This window comes from Mugil cephalus, chromosome 15 (assembly GCF_022458985.1).
Source record: "Mugil cephalus isolate CIBA_MC_2020 chromosome 15, CIBA_Mcephalus_1.1, whole genome shotgun sequence".
NCBI lineage: Eukaryota > Metazoa > Chordata > Actinopteri > Mugiliformes > Mugilidae > Mugil > Mugil cephalus.
Window position 1 is genome coordinate 17,822,054 of NC_061784.1, and position 16,165 is coordinate 17,838,218.

Genomic DNA, 16,165 nt, shown 5'->3' on the forward strand with positions numbered 1-16,165 from the left:
TTCTCCACTCTAAACAATCACACCGCTGTTTGTTCAGTGATGTAGCTGCTCCGTGCAGTGACACAAGGCACCGTTACAGTCGATGTGTGGTGTGAATACGTGAAGCCAATTCAAAAGCGAGAGATCTGAAGGAACTGCTCGCACCGAACAAATCTCACAGATGGATTTTTTTTAGCTCGCTCGTTATAATCCCGTTAATCGGAACAATTTACGCATCCTAAATGGCACCTGAGAGGCTGTGCGCAGAACGACAGTGCACGGGGAGGACACGGTGATTTCAAAAGAACGATCTGTAATAACTTGTGACACGGAGTGGGAGGGAGGGAGAGGGGGGGAAAAAAATCCCTTGTTAGACATCAGTCTTTACAGACGCTCTCTGTGTATCTTTGGATCAGCGGTTCTGGAAGTTTGGCTGTTTAAAGAGCTCCGGGGACTTTCACCGCCGCTCGGTGAGCTGCTGCTGCTGCTGCTGCTGCTGAAGCGGAGCTGACTGACGCCCCTCCTGCCCGCCTGCCTGCCTGCCTGCCCCGGTCGGGTAAAAGGCGCATGTGTGTTGTTCCTGTGATGTGAGTTGAGCCGCATCCAGACGCACTGGCCGCCGCTGGCTGATGCCCCCCCCTCCACCACCCTTTTCTCCTCCTCATCTTTGGTGGTGTTGTGCGCAAAATCTCCAGCGCCGGACGGACGGACGCAGTTTTGACGGTACAAACGAGCGGCACTGCGGGTGGAATATCCTAGATATATATAAAAAAAAAACAACATCCGAAGCAGACATGGATATTTAACCGGCTTTTTGATATTTTTTTATTTATAACCTGTTTGGGTTTTTTTTTGTTTGTTTGTTTTATTTTTATTTTTTTTTTTACCCTGTGATGTTGCTGTGGCCCCGGGGGTGTTAATTAAACCTGCTCGATGTCTCTCATCAGTTTATAACCGAAACAAAATGAGGATTTCTTCTCGCGATTGGATTCTGTTGATGTTCTCTGGCTTTTGGGGGCTGACTATGGGTGCTTTCCCGAGCAGCGTTCAGATCGGTAAGTGAGAGCCTTTCACGTTAAATCTCACCAGAAAATAAATCATGTGAATGAATCCGCGGACGTCCTGTCTGCAGCCGTCTCCGTTCCGGCTTTTACGCAAAGTGGGAGTCGCTCATTTCTTCTCCGTCGTCCGTCTTTTTGATTTTGATTTCATTTTATTCGTCTTTAAAATGTCACATGCGCACGGGGATGTGCGCTCTGTTTATGCTGTGCATGTTTAACACACACACACACACACACACACACACACACACACACACACACACACACACAGCTAATGCGCTTTGTATCTGCGGGCTGGAGTGTGTATCCCGGTGCACTCCGCCACTGCAGCAGATCAGAGCAGCAAAGTGTGTGTGTGTATTCCCTATGCAGGCTGCCTGTGCATTGACTGCTGTTAACTCTCTCACAGACCCCGGTCCTGGCGCTGCAACGACCGGCTGCCTCGGCCCCACAGAGGCCTCACAGGTCCACCTTTCCCCTCTTTAAAAAAAAACAAAACAAATAAACAAAAAAAGACATATTTTCCTCGAACAACTTAACTGTGTTTGTCCTGGGAGGACATACAGCTGATGATGGATCTATTTTATTTCAGTAACAGGCAGATTGACTTTGGTTGATTTAAAGGCAGGGCACTGAAAGAAGGGCAAACTGTGACCTCCAGCTGTTGATCATCATAACCCTCTCCAAAAAAAAATCAATCACCAGAAAAGCAGCCGTTCCCGCTGATCAGCCTTTTTTCCATGTCAAAAACCCTGCATATTTTAACTTGAGCGAGAGGCTCGATCTGAGCGTTTGCTTACGCTGACTTTTTTTTTTTTTTTTTTTATGTGTGTGGCTTTAATCTCCACCGCGCCGCTGTTTGGTTCAAATTTGAGGCACATCAGAGCCGGTCAGGCTGATGAAAAATGACAAGCCGTTAAAATGTCTCCTTGTCCTTTTATATCATTGTGATATTTGAATCCCCGGCCCCTGCAGGGAGGTCAGAGGTCAGGATCTGTTACAGAATTACACCCCTGGAACTGAGGGCACTTACTCTGGATGGGGGTTTAAACCCGGGCCGCTGTACCACCCTGTCAAACATGCAAATATTAATTTGCCGCTGATTTAAACAGAGCTGGTGCGGAGGAATTTTGGTCACATGGCTCCTCGTGCGGATTCAGATTCAGTCTCCTGATATTTCTGTTAAACTATAACCGCTTCTCATTATCATGTGCCTAACAGCATCGCTGCCAATTATGGGAAACAGTGTTGATGTAATCCCTGTGTCATCATATTTCACATTTCGGGCCTTTGGGAGTGTAAAAATTCACACTATGCCGGTGTTTCCTCACCCGCCAGACTTCATTTAACATTTAACAATTTTGAGCAGCTCCATCAGCCCTCCGAGAGGGCAAACATCTCCCCAATCAACACTTATCTGTTTGAAATAATTGTCAGCAAAGAATCAACACTTATTAGCAGAGGGGAGTTTGCTGTGTACACATGCATGCAACACCGAAACTAGTGCACAAACAGAGCGATGGCAAACGTGCTCCACAGCTGCAGATTGACTTTTACGGCAGTGACATGTGCAGTCAACGCGATTAGAAATCCTGCTTCTAATTTATATCGTGGGTGCTTTTATTTCCTTGATTAGGCAGCGGGCCTGTCCCGGGATGCATGGCAAAAGCCAAACTAAGCAGTAATCAGCAGTAATCACAACCGTGAAGTTTTTAAACTGCTATTCCAAGCTTCTGTTTTGTAATAACTCACAGGTTCACTTTCAGCTGAGACCTTGAGAATCGTTCAGTGACCACAACAGCAATGCGAGTTTGTGCGCGAGGATGTAAACTCTCCCGAGGCTGCGACTCTGCAGATGATTAAACGGGTGTCGCCAAATGATCCGAAGCGCTGAGACGAGTCGCCGTCACTCATTTGGGTTTCGTCTATTCGTTAGAAAATAGAATCTGCGGCCGAGTGACTTGTTTGGATAAGTGGTGCCGTAAATGCCCATTGTGCATTATAACCGGGGAGCACTGTGTGGCTCGTTGACTCCATGTTGCAACTTAGTGCAATTTATAGAGGGTGATTACATTCTTAAGGGCCGTGACACGGACGTTAATGGTCGGCCGTTGCCTGGTTCGAGTCTGTGAGTGCGTCTGACCCTGTTTCTGCCGCTGTGTCTGTGTTTCCTGTTCGGGCTTGTTGACTCAGCGGTGACATCTGGATACATATCCGGATATGTTTTCCATATTTCCTATGAAGAAACTCATCAGCGTGAGAGGCCAGGTCTCCTCTTTTGAAGGATAAATACAGAATACAGTCGTTTCCTTTAATGCATTTGCAAGTGCTAGCTGGTCACTGATTGTAATCTTTGCGGTATAACTTTTGGCCCAGGTGCCTAGGTCACAACGTCACAGTATTTTTGCTACTAGTTCTTTCACGTTGGTTTGTCCTACACACATCCGTTAAAAAAAAAGCTCACTGATGACGACAGTAATGTGGCAGATTGGAGTAGCCGAGTTGGCACTAGTGCCATTGATCGCATTTGTACTATATAAGCGATGCTACCCTGAGTAGGACGGCTACTGTAGGGGCAGGCCACAGATGCCATCAGCTGTTTACGTCCTTCACATGACCCCACCTCGAACGCTGCCGCTCGCCTCGGCCATGACGCTGCATGATATTTGACAAATATTTTTGAGTGGAATGCTTATAGCGTGCATTCCCTAACAGCGGGAGCGATAAGTCATAGTAAATTCAGAGGCTTTTCATCAGATGGCGTCACTCAGATGTACCAGGCGTTAATGGCGCCACAAACAAACAAACAGACAGGCTGGAGCCACTGGAGTCTTGTTTCTGCTAAACCATATGGCATCTTGGAAACTTCAAAGTCTGGGCCCCCCCTAAAGTGCGCAGACCTAGTTTTCTCATCGTCACGTTGCGTGTAGACGACAGGGATGTCATGAGTCGAAATATGTATAATTCAGGCCGTCAGTTGGTTTTCTAATCAGTGGTGATTGGAAAGAATAAATGAGAAATGGGAGTTCCTGTTGATTGGTGGCCGAGATGTACAAAATGTGTCTTTTTTTTATATATATATACATAATCAGAAACACAATCCAGGGATTTCCATGACCAGGCTTCACTAATTAATTACGTATTCCAAAGTTTACCTTTTTATTAAAGGAGGTCAGCCGTGAAAAGAACACACTGACATTTTGCTTTAAAGGACATTTACACTGTCTCCTCCCCCACAAACATAGCCTTAAGTCTGATTTTGAAATGTGAAACAAACTGCTGCCAACCTGAAACACCACTGACATTTGCACAGCCATGAACGGCTTTGAGAAGATCATTTCATAGGAACGAGGCCGTTAATCCAAAAGGAGCTGAATACAAACAAAAGTCTTATCTCTGATTTATGACACCGTAGCTGCTCTTGCATAAAAAAATGTATGAAGACCCGGGTTGATCCTGAAAGAATATATTAAGAATGTTATCACCTTTTCTGCTTGCATTAATGTGAGACAAAGACTTCTTTACATGTTAACCCTTACCACCAAGCCTAGTGGTGCCTAAAGAGCCCCGGGCGGCTAGACGGTGGAGCCACAGAATGTCGATAATGTGACTTACCAGACTAATAACACCCTTTTTATTACATTTTGGATGTTTTTTAGTCCGTTGTGTTATTTTCTGATATGAGAGAGGTGCGCCTTTTGAATAAAACTGCTAAAACTTGTCTGAAAACCTTACAAAATATGGTACTGACCATCATGGTTTGGTGAGGAGGAACTATTCATTCTGTTATTTGAACCACTTCATTCAAAATACTATCAATTACCTTATCAAAGGAAATATGGTTGTCATGGTTCCCAGACATCTCTTTGGACTCTCGTCCAGGGTATATGTTGGCACCGACCTGGTATATTGACATGATATTTGGTACACATATCCATAATTCCCATTGAAAACAAATGGTCTTTCCATTAGCATTTAGCCGTAATTGGCAATCTAATGCTAACACAGTAATCTAAGACATTCAACATTAACACTGAACGTATTCGTACATCAGCAGTGTTAGAATCAGCATATTTAAATGCTGACATAAACATTTGATTACGTTAGATGCGACCCAATGTAATCTGGGAGAGCCTCGAGCATCAGCTTTGGACCCTCTGAGTCTGTTTCTCACAGCCTCTTCTAGTGAATGAAACGTGCTCAGGTGTCATCACATGATTGCAGCCTTGTTGGAGCAGCTGGGGCAGTGGATCAGAAAATGTGTTGTTCCTTGGTGCACACACTAATCCACTGTTTGTTCTTCAATCAGAGCTGTTGAGTAGGCTCGGGTGGCCCTCAGCGCTGCAGGAATTGTTTTATGTAACTTTGATTTGAAGTTTCGAAATCTATACAAATTTTGAGGTTACGTTCTCACCAAAGAAAATGTTCTAGCTTGAGGATCTAAGTGTATGACATTCTTTTTTCTCTTCTTCCGATGTCCTGTCTGTAGTAAGTTTAAGCCAACACACACACACTCATCATCAAACTTGTGTGTCCTGTTTCTCCAGGCGGTCTGTTCATCAGAAACACTGATCAGGAGTACACTGCCTTTCGGTTGGCAATCTTCCTGCACAACACCAGCCCGAACGCCTCGGAAGCCCCGTTCAACCTGGTGCCCCATGTGGACAACATCGAGACGGCCAACAGCTTCGCGGTCACCAACGCCTGTAAGTCAATCTTTATGGCTTCGTGTTGGATTTGTGCGTTAGATTTTCTTTACTGCAAAACAAGTCCCCAGAACAACGGTACGAATGGTAATGGAGTAGTTGCATATTATGTAGTTGTAAGAAGTAATAATGCCTTATACACTAGAAATAGGCTGTTGTGCTTTTTACCTTTCGACATTCAAGTTAGTTTATTTCCCTCTGCTTCTAGCCTCGTTGCTAAGATAGCTAGGCTAATTAAAAGGCGTAGGTCTTTAGGCAGAGAAAGAAGAGTGGTATCAATCTGCAACGTTCGGTTGCTGTGATCTGATCAGAGGGGTCAGGAAATACATGTAGGTAGATGAAAGAAGATGTAAATAAATCTACACATTTGAATCAGTTTAGAGACACAACATCCTGGTTCAACTTTGACTGAATCTATTTTGCACAGATGTGGGTGCACTTATCTTTGATTGTTATTAAAATGATTCAAATAAAACCAGTAGTGATAGAAGTAGATGTCAAAATTGGGTGTGATTTCACTGAACAAGTTTCTGTTAATCATAAATTGAAGGAAGGTGTATTTTTGATCAGAGCTAGACTAGCTTCTAGCCTTTATGCTAAGCTACACTGAAAGAACATAAGTCTTGGAGCACTCACAAGAGGGAAATATCAATCTGTGTTCCTTTAATAGCTGTTTCTGCTCAGATGTGTCATGAAATACATGTATTCCAGTGGTAACACAGCTTGTACTATATAAACAGGCAGGTTTCACAAAATTATTTAGAAAAGAAAACAAAGACAAATGGGAAGAGTTTACAGATCAGCTTCCTGGTTTAACTTTCTGTATCTAGCACAGCTGTGAATGCACTGAAATAATTTCCAAAATTATTAAAAAGGTAAGAACTTTCTTATCCATAAATTAAAGGTTGGTGTGCCTTTATGCTAAGCTACGCTAAAAGAACTTAGAAGCACTGACATGAATGTGATATCAATCAAAAACATGTATTCAGATATTGACGTGGGTTGTATTTAAATTATCAGGTTTTCCAAAATTATTTAAAACAGAAAACAAAGACAAATAAATAGTTTACAGACCAGATACCTGGTTCAACTTCCCGTATTTGGCACAGTTTTGTGAAATGATTAGTTCTGAGATTTCAGTTACGCTCGAGTGCCATCATGATGGGTAGATGTGATATAAAACATTATATGTAAAAGCTGGAATTCAACATTAAAATGAAGATGAAGGTAGTGCGTTAGTCAGGGTTTCTGCAGAGTCTTAAAAAGTCAAAAAAATGTTGCATTGTAGGTCTTAAATTACATCTAGTCGATTCTTAAATCCTTACTTCCATTTACCGCTTCATTTGCAGTATGACCCCCTCTGGCTCCGGCCTATTATGTTTCTGTTCCTCATTAGGAAGGGATGACCTGAGTTGATAGGTGAATGACAATAAATTTTGTTATGTTGAAAGTAATCAAAGTGATCTCTGATTTTCCTTATTTGCTGTACTTGTCATGTAGGGTTTAAATTGAACCTATAATGGACTTAAAAAGGTCTTAAATTTCCTGATAAGTGCTCGTAGAAGGAGCAGTAGTGATGGAAGCGGTAATGAGGTTAGATTAGAACAACATGCACGGCTTGTCGTCCCAAAAAAATGACACATAAATGACAAATATTTAGCTTGTTTGTTTCCACCCAGGCCGCTCAGCACGTGTGTGTGTGTGTGATGTGGCAGCTGTGTTTGTGAGTGTCTGCTGGTTCACATCTGATCTGAGCAAAAACCACACATGCCAAAGGGGACAGACACTGCACGCATACAAATAACTAACACTACATACACACACACACACACACACACACAAAACAAATGACAAATCACACACTGTGGCACAGTTAGATCTCCCAGCGGTAGTAGTAGGCAGTGGTTTTTTACTGATGATCCTTCGGGAAGCATCTTTTTTCTTGCCTTCCTTTTCACTCTCTTCTGACTTTGAGTGTGTGTTCATTTATCTGTGTGAACGAGTGTGTGTGTGTGTGTGTTTGTTTCTGTAACAGAGGGTGGGAGGCTCCCGCAAAGACCATAAAACACTTCAGCCTGATGTCTTCTACTATCTATGGTGTGATCTGGTGTTAAGAAAATCAATGGCTAAATTAAGCAGAGAATGAAGTGCTTTTGTGTTCGTTTGGTGACTCTGTGTGTGTTTGTGTGTGTGTGTGTTTGTGTGTGTATAAAAGCCAGAGACAGAGCTCAGAAATTTCAGGTTCTGTGATCAGATTAAGATATTGAATTTAATTTAACATCGTCATTCATAGCTCATGGTTCCTAATAATAGCCACACTTTTTGTGAATTAGCAACCGAGCTAACTGTTAGCTGTTCCTGTTTGGAATAAGCATGTTGTGTACAGTTGAGTGGGATACTGCTGACTGAGGATTTTTGTCAGTGCATTGAGATAACATCAACGTCATACAAGAGCTCTTACACAACTGGGGTGGTTGTTTGCTAATTCTGGGACCTTGCTGAGTTCCTGTGACATGCACCGTTCACACTAGCTTCACCCCCTTTTTGGTAGTTTTTGCTGAATCTGCGGTGGAACAATTCTCTCTCAGAGATTACTCCGATCAGCCTTCTGCATGAGCAGAAAAACAGCAGTGACAGACGTAACAAACATTCAAATACACAGATCATGCCAGGCCAGCTTTGTGCATCGGTTTGTAGCTCGTCCTAGCTTCCTAGTCTCACAGCTAATTTTCAGTTTCCCCTTTTTAAGGACAACACAGTCGACCTCTCGTACAAACAATTACTTCACGCAGGTGCAAAAAGTATGCGCCAGCTGGTCGTTGGCTGCGGTCTTTGCGTTGTGATCAGGTGCAACTTCTCTGACCACAGTTGACAACAACAAGTCCATAGTCCGCTGAACATAAATATGTGTTTGTATCAGGGAAATTCTACAGTGTATGAGTGAAGTTTTCACTGAAAGATAATGTCTTCTGCCTCCATTTATCCCAAAATATGTTGGATTCATGTTAATGTGTATTTAAAGAAATTTAAATTTATGGGGGAAAATTTAAAAAAAATATATAAAAATATCTAATCAACCAAATATTTTGCGAAACCCCCTGCAGTACCTCCACCTACTCCCTAGGGGTCGCACTGAAGTCCTGTTGAAGACCTATGGCTTAAAGACTGAAGAAGAGAAATTACATTTAAATGTTCAAAACAAACTTAAAGATATAAAGGTCAATAAAGGTAGGCACTCCCTGCCAAACCATAAAAATAAAATAAAGTTTAGCAGGTGCTAAACCCTAAAAATGAGCTAGACACGCTTATGTTATGTATCCAGTCTGTTAGTTCAGATTTGTTTAGATGCACTCCTTTATCTCCTTTATCCTGTGCAATATCTATCATCAAACACTCCACAAATAGTTACGTGTACATGTCTATTCCTGCGCCGAACAGCAAATAAGAAACTCAGATTTCCTCCCGATACACTATATTTGTTTTGTGTTTCTCTGCAGGGATCATTGAAACCAACGCTGCTCGAGTTCTTTTGTGACTAAAACACATGTAGTCGTGAGGTTTTTTTTTCGCCGGGTAATGACCTCTGAGATGAAATTCCAGAAACGCGACGCTCTCTGATCTTTGTGGGGAAACAAGCGATGCCGTCTGCAGATAAAACAAACGGACGAAAAAAATGGAAAAGCACAAGTTATCAGCACAAGCATGTATGATAATGAGAAAACTGCAGTGCGATACTGTACACTGCATGCATGCATAAATATAGAACGTCTAAAGCAGCTTGTAGGAGAGCATGAATATTAATGTGGCTTTCACATACAGGATGTAAATTAGCTCATTGTATAAGAGACCAAATCTTTGTCCAGGTGTGTGTAGGTGCTGTAATGATCCATTTAGAGTGGAAGCTTTGGTTTGAGCGGCCGAATCAGCAGGAGGAGGCCAGCGGTTCTCCGCTGGTGGAGGAGCAAAACTGTGTGTTTGCAGGAACTGCAAGAAACTATGGGATTTTTCACCTCCAGTCTAATGGCGGCACAGTCACAGGAAGTCGGTCTGCAGCCCATTGATTGGCCAAGCCAAATCAGAGCAGAATTACATGAGCCAGTCAATGCCTCTGATAGCTCAGGGCCAGCGGGGGAATCTGAGATCGAACCGCGCTGCTTGTTTTCACCCCCCACCCGCCCGCCCTTGTTTTTACATTTCCCAGTGTCTTTATCCTTTTTTGCTTCTCCACTTCTGCTCCACCATCAAAGGCCCTGAGATAATGCTTGTGAATAGGCGGCGTTGCCACGTGATGTTTAAGGGCATAGCGTACATTTGGGGAGAGGAAATGAGACACAGAGCTAATTTGCGAAGAGAGATTAGGCCGTTCAGGGGCTCGGCGTGCCGCTGTCAGGAAGGCTGATGGGGATAATTGGTGGGTGGACGGGGACAAATGTTGTTGTGTGTTCCCATTGTCGTCGACAATCATCCCGCAGACAGAGACTCTCTACTACATTTGTTTGATTTACAGTTTTTGTCTCCTCATTATCCTCAGTGGGGTTACTGGTATTGCTGGCGTCACACTGCGACGGGAAGCCACTGAAAACATCTTCCAAAAACTCCCACTGTTCATAGTTTACACAGCAGTGTACTGTAATTAATCATTATCAAGTTAATTGTGATACTTCCGTGTAATTACCGCTAACAAATGAAACGGTGGCGAAGACATTCGTTAGTCTATCGGTGGCGGCACGCTGAGGATTTATTCCTGCGGAGGGAAACTGGACTTCTGCCAGCGAATGAGCTTTTAAAAATCGCTTGTCAAACTCTTCTCTTACCTCTCTTTATTAACCGCACAAAGAGCGTTTGTTTGCTTTTTAAACTTCATCTTCAAGCTAAAACTCGACCCAATGTGTGTAGAGTTGTTGATTTAATAAAAAATGTAATAAATCCAAATATAAACAAACTTAAAGTGAATTTCCTGAAATGGTGAAGCTGATTCGCAGGAAAACACCAACACAATCATATAGTATAAGTAAAATAGCACCTGTGAAACTTTAAATGTATCATATTATATTATATCACGTTTCATATTCTCATGTTTTAAGTTTCAACTCACATTCTTCATCTCGCCACATCTACGTATATATTGTGCAGCTCCTATTTTATTTGAGCTGTTTCCGTGACAGCTGGCCACGCCCCTTCCAGGAAGTGGACTCACTCTACATCTCCTCAGTGTGTTGCAGAGAGGAGCAGCACATGTAGCTCATACCAACGTAAATGAGCGTGTGAGAGTGATGTATCTATGTCCAATCTACGAGTAGCAAAACAAACAAAAAAAACAGACAAGTGGCTAAAACGCTTGCTGACGTTCAAATTTAAAAATGGACCGGTGAAACAAACACGCGTGATTGGCTGATTCTTCGCCGCGTCGCTGGAGCAAATAGCTGAGGTCGGCTCAAGTGTCAGCAGCTTCGTTTCGCTTGTAGCCAGGTACAAACACACATTCAAACACGTTCTCTTTCTCTGTGCGTGATCATTTTACATTTGCTGAAATCACCCTGGCTTCCCCCCACCATCCCAACACATGCTCATTAGGTTAATTGGTGATTCTAAATTGGCCGTAGGTGTGAGCGTGCATCGTCTCTCTGCGTTTGACGCGCCAGAGGTTTAGCGGTTACAGAAAATGAATGAATCAGTGAATGTAGATGTTATACTCAGTCTTTCAGGATGAGGTTTGCCTGTTTTAAAATCAGGATTTTTGTTGCTCGGAAAAGGCTTTCACACTCTGACAACAAAAGCTGAAAAATATGCTCTATTGGGAATTTGTCCGTGTTAAAATACTGTATATATAAGTACAGAGTGCGGGAGAGAAGAAGAAAAACTGTCTATATATTATTGTGTGACTGGGCCTTTGCTTATACACTTGTCTACACACACAGTCTCAGAGAACTGTTAGACACTCTGAATCATGCGGTCATGAGGTCAAATAAATGACGTCGCTGTTAGTCAGTGGCCTCCAGAAGAAGAAAAGCGGTGCATGAAGTGAAACTTTTAATTTTGCCCCGGGTCACCTACAAATAAAGCATGACGCATCACTTCAGATTAACTGAAATGATTAGCTTCATGCAGCCCAAAATGAGACGTTGGCTTTATTTCTTTTTTTTTTTCTTTTTTTTTTAAACTGGTGTTAAACGCATTATCCCTGTCTTTCACGTATGTGTAAAGCCTGGAAGTTAAACGCCAAAACAACAGACTGTCTGGTTTATTGTGAAACACCGAGCCAGCAGGATGATCACTTCATGGATCCCTGCCTTGTTTTCAAGGTGCCATTCATTCCTAATCCTGTGCTAAAGTTCAGAACGACCGTCTACGTTAATGTCTCTGGATCCTTGAACCTGGAAGGCTTCTCCAACATTTTTTTTTGCTTTTGATGTGAGGAAACCTCCTCTGGGACGTCAGGAGGAAAGTCAGTGAGAACATCCAGGAGCTCCAGACGACAGGCGACTGCATCTATCGGGATGGAAATGGGCAGAAAATAAAGGCACTTGCGGCCACAGCAGTTTAATGCTTAACCGTCTGTTCTCAGTGCGATCCAGTCGGTCCACTTGAGAAAAATACCTCACATCGAAAAATATATTGCAGGGTAATTCTCTAAGCTCGGATTCTCCACGGTGAAGTGGAATGACGATACATTGTATACATGAGGGAAATCACTGAAAGGTAAAAATCAACACTAACGGTTAGTAAAGTAGTTTTAAATTACGTAAAAGGCATTTATTGTATTAAACTGTACCTGACAAACCTGGTGTTGGCCCGTCCTCGAGCCTCTGTCACCATAGATTTTCTGATACGTCCTGCACGGGTGACGAAGGTTCTTCATTTCCTCTTAAGGCCACGAACGGTTTATTCCAGCCTCTGGGTTCATTCTTCTTTTATTGTTTTAAGTCTTCAGTTCAACATATGAGTTCATGGAGAAGTTGCATTAAAAAATGTTCATGACATGTCCATCTTTCTCCATCAAGGTTTCCCTGAAGAGCGCACTATAATTTCTTAGACAGTCATTTTCACCAAAGCGGTTGCTGAGCAACGAGGTTGAATACACAGGATGTAAACAGGAGTTCAGTTAAACTTATCCTGAACAGCGAGCAAAGGCCAGATAGTGAAAATATTACCAGAACTAGCATCACAGTTTGCACACACACAGCTTCACGCACCACATTTGCCGTCGTCGTGCCTCGGTGCAATGCGGGAAAATCTCAGCTTTATCCGACCCACAAAAATGAAGTGCATGTATGTTTAAAATCAGGCTGAAATAATTAGAGTGAATAAATTCTCACATCCTGTTCACCTCCTGGGGCCTGGGCCACCCTTGTCCTGAAAAACCTAGTGACGCCCCTGGTCCACATCCAGCCTTGAGCTGCTTCAAACTAGGCTGCGTAGGGTGAATACACAGGATGTAAACAGCGGTTCGGTTAAACTCATCCTGAACAGTGAAAATATTACCAGAACTAGCATCACAGTTTGCACTTTACGACTTTACGCACCACATTTGGCGTCATTGCGTCTCGGTGGAATGAAGGAAAATGTCAGTTTTATCCGACCCATGAAAATGAAATGCTAAGAAACATTTGCCTGGTGCTGAGTGGAATTAGCTGAACGTAGCAAGGCAAGGATGATTTTATGTATGTGTGAATGAATGAATGAATGAATGAATGAATGAATGAATGAATGAAAGCTTTATTTCAGACATGTAATACAACATTTTTTACCTAACATGTTCGAAAAGGAGCAGGAAGAAGTACGCTTATTTGATCCTACCCCTTTTCCATTTACTTCCTGTGTTTTGTTTTTGTTTTTTGTTTTATTTCTCACATGCTGATGAAACATATATATTTAGACATATTCAGACCCTCCTTCTTCCTTATACCTGTTTAAAACCATGTGTTTGTACGGCTGCTTAAACCCGCTCATGCTTGGACATTGCTTTAGTTCCCCCGTCAGTCTGTTCTATAATTTCAAATGCTGACAATCAACCAGAAACACTGAAATGATTAGATAAGAGGTGTACGGAAGAAGAAGGTGAGTTTTTTTGGGGGGGGGGTGATTGAACCTGGATGGAATCAGCGCAGTGAATAAATTAACCTCTTAGTGATGAAGGGCAGCGTGTACTCGAGGTGCGGAGCGCATCTCCACGCCTTCGTCATGAACTCCCAATTAAATGAAGATTTGCTCTCGCCGCTTTGTGCCGTGTGGAAAACGCAAAAAAAAAAAAAAAGAAAACTAATCAATATGCCCGTAAGCAGGTGCAGAGTCCTTGGCGGAGGGCGTGTTACCTTTTCAGCTGCGGCTCATTCATCCGGCTGATCTTTGTTATGTGTTTTCGTGGTAACCTCTTAACCACGCGGCAGCACAAAGGCTTTAAAAGCACCGCGGGGGTGGGAGGGGTTAATGTGACCTCCTACACGCTGCCCCTGCCTTCGCCTTTATTGAAACAGTGACATCTTAATCTGCATTGAGTCATTTATATTCAGCGTGGCGCTCTGAGTCACTCCAGATCCAGACGGCGTCCTGCGCTCCTATATGCCCGCACAGGAGAACCTACATTTTCTCCTGAACGCGCGCCTTTCTTATCTGTCCTTGAGCATGAAAACGCTCTCCCATTTCAGTTTTTAGTCATGCCCATGCATGTGTGTGCGCGTGTGCTTGTGTGTCCGCGGGCGTGCGCGCAAACAATCCGGCTGTGCAGCATGTTAGTCCTATTTAAGTCTATTATCTCTCCCTCCACGGGCTCCGTTCAGAGGGGCTCTTCTGCTCTGCAGTGCTGCCCTTTAAATGGCTGCCAGTGCCCCTCATTTGTCTGAGGATACTTCTGCGCGGGTGAAAATGTACAGGCCTTTCGGCGACGGACGCACGCATGTGTGCGTGTAATGGCTGGTGTTGGGAGAAATAAAGGGTGGGGAGAGAAAAGCGAGGAGGGTGCCGCTAATGAGAGATTAATGTGTTGAAGCAGGGAGGAAGATGGAGTATGGGAGGACGAGGGTGAAAGATGGGGTGAAGGGAGGAGGAGGTGATGCGAAAAGAGATTTTTTTTTTAGTAAATGTATGATAATGTAAGAACCCTGCTCTGGTAGATCTGGGAGAAAAATACGACTTCATTAAACGGGGTTAGCGTTCATCAGCGGTTCTGGAAAAGTGTGACTCAGAGGTTTTGATAAAACGTGTCCTCGCATTCCTGTTCTTTGCAACATTAGCTTTATGTGACATGTCTACAAATGCCACATTTACACAGAGTCACTGAGTAAATCACTTAAATAAATCAAACTTCTATTACCCTCGCAACACGGGGAGATTGGATCCGACGGTAAGATGTTTCTGTGGTTTCGGACCGTCAGTGAACACCTGTTTATTTTGGTTGTGTGCACCACAACGTTGGCACAAGTCGCCTTTTCGGCTTTTCCTGGCAGAACCAGGAAGTCGGCGAGGTCAACCTGTTTGGCTGTTTAGGGAAATAATGCACGAGCGGAGAATAGCTTGTAGCTCGGCGTCTCAGAGCTAGTGGAATGTTTCCCGTTTCGTCTTGTGAATGGTGAATACAGACTACTGCCACCTGCTGGTGTGGAGAGTTATTCCTTTTCAACACAGGCAACACGAGGCAACGTCACACATGCTCCTCGTAGCCGGTAGATCTTTGATGTCGGTTTTTGCGTGTCCTCATCGAATATCAGTACTTTTGTAGAGAAGCTGTTTAAGCTTCAACGATTACGCTCCAGTTCCCTTGTCGTTGCTCCCACACACAAAACAAAAGTTTACGTTAATGCGATCTTGCATGTAATTCATCCGCTAATTTACGCCCTTTTAATTTCATCTCCTTATCCACTCCACCTACCCTGCACATCCCCCCCACCCTCCCTGATCTGTGCACTGGTTACATAAATCCCCCCCCCCCCCCCCCCCCCTGAAGTGTGTGTGTGTGTTTGTGTTTGTCGAGGTCGCACAGGTTGAGGGAGAACTCTGAGGAGACGAACGCGCACCGAACAACAGTTAAATGTGATGGTTTCGGATGCCGTTTGAAAATCAGTAATCTGAAACGTTCAGAAAGATGCCCCAGCTACAGAGTGAGCGTCAGTTAGCAAACTAGAACGAAGAAAGTCAAATGTTTTGCTCTGATCTTTATTCATTTTACAATCTTTGGGCATAACATTTCATTTTTCTTTGTTAGTCTCTTTAGAAAGGATGCATTTAGGCCACTAAGGCTTCTGTGACAGAAACATCCAGTTCAGAGAGACTGATTCACTGTCACTCTACATCAAGACAGAGTCTGGCTCCTACATGGATTATTTGTTTAAAAAAAAAAGAAAAAGCTGAAGTAGTTTCCTGTGATGAACACTGGTTTGATCCCAAAGGGCCCTGGTAAGTTTGATTAGTTATTATGACCTGTGT

General features: G+C 43.3%; 1 protein-coding gene across 1 annotated transcript in view; it reads left to right on the plus strand.

Annotated features, from left to right (window-relative positions):
- The first annotated feature begins 348 nt into the window (after nucleotides 1-348).
- gria4b (glutamate receptor, ionotropic, AMPA 4b) overlaps nucleotides 349-16,165 on the plus strand; it is a 125,130-nt gene continuing 109,313 nt past the window's right edge. The window contains exons 1-3 of the mRNA XM_047607800.1: nucleotides 349-702; nucleotides 927-1,034; nucleotides 5,588-5,746. Coding sequence (XP_047463756.1) covers nucleotides 609-702; nucleotides 927-1,034; nucleotides 5,588-5,746 — 361 coding nt within the window. The 5' untranslated portion in view covers nucleotides 349-608. The remainder of the gene's footprint in view (nucleotides 703-926; nucleotides 1,035-5,587; nucleotides 5,747-16,165) is intronic.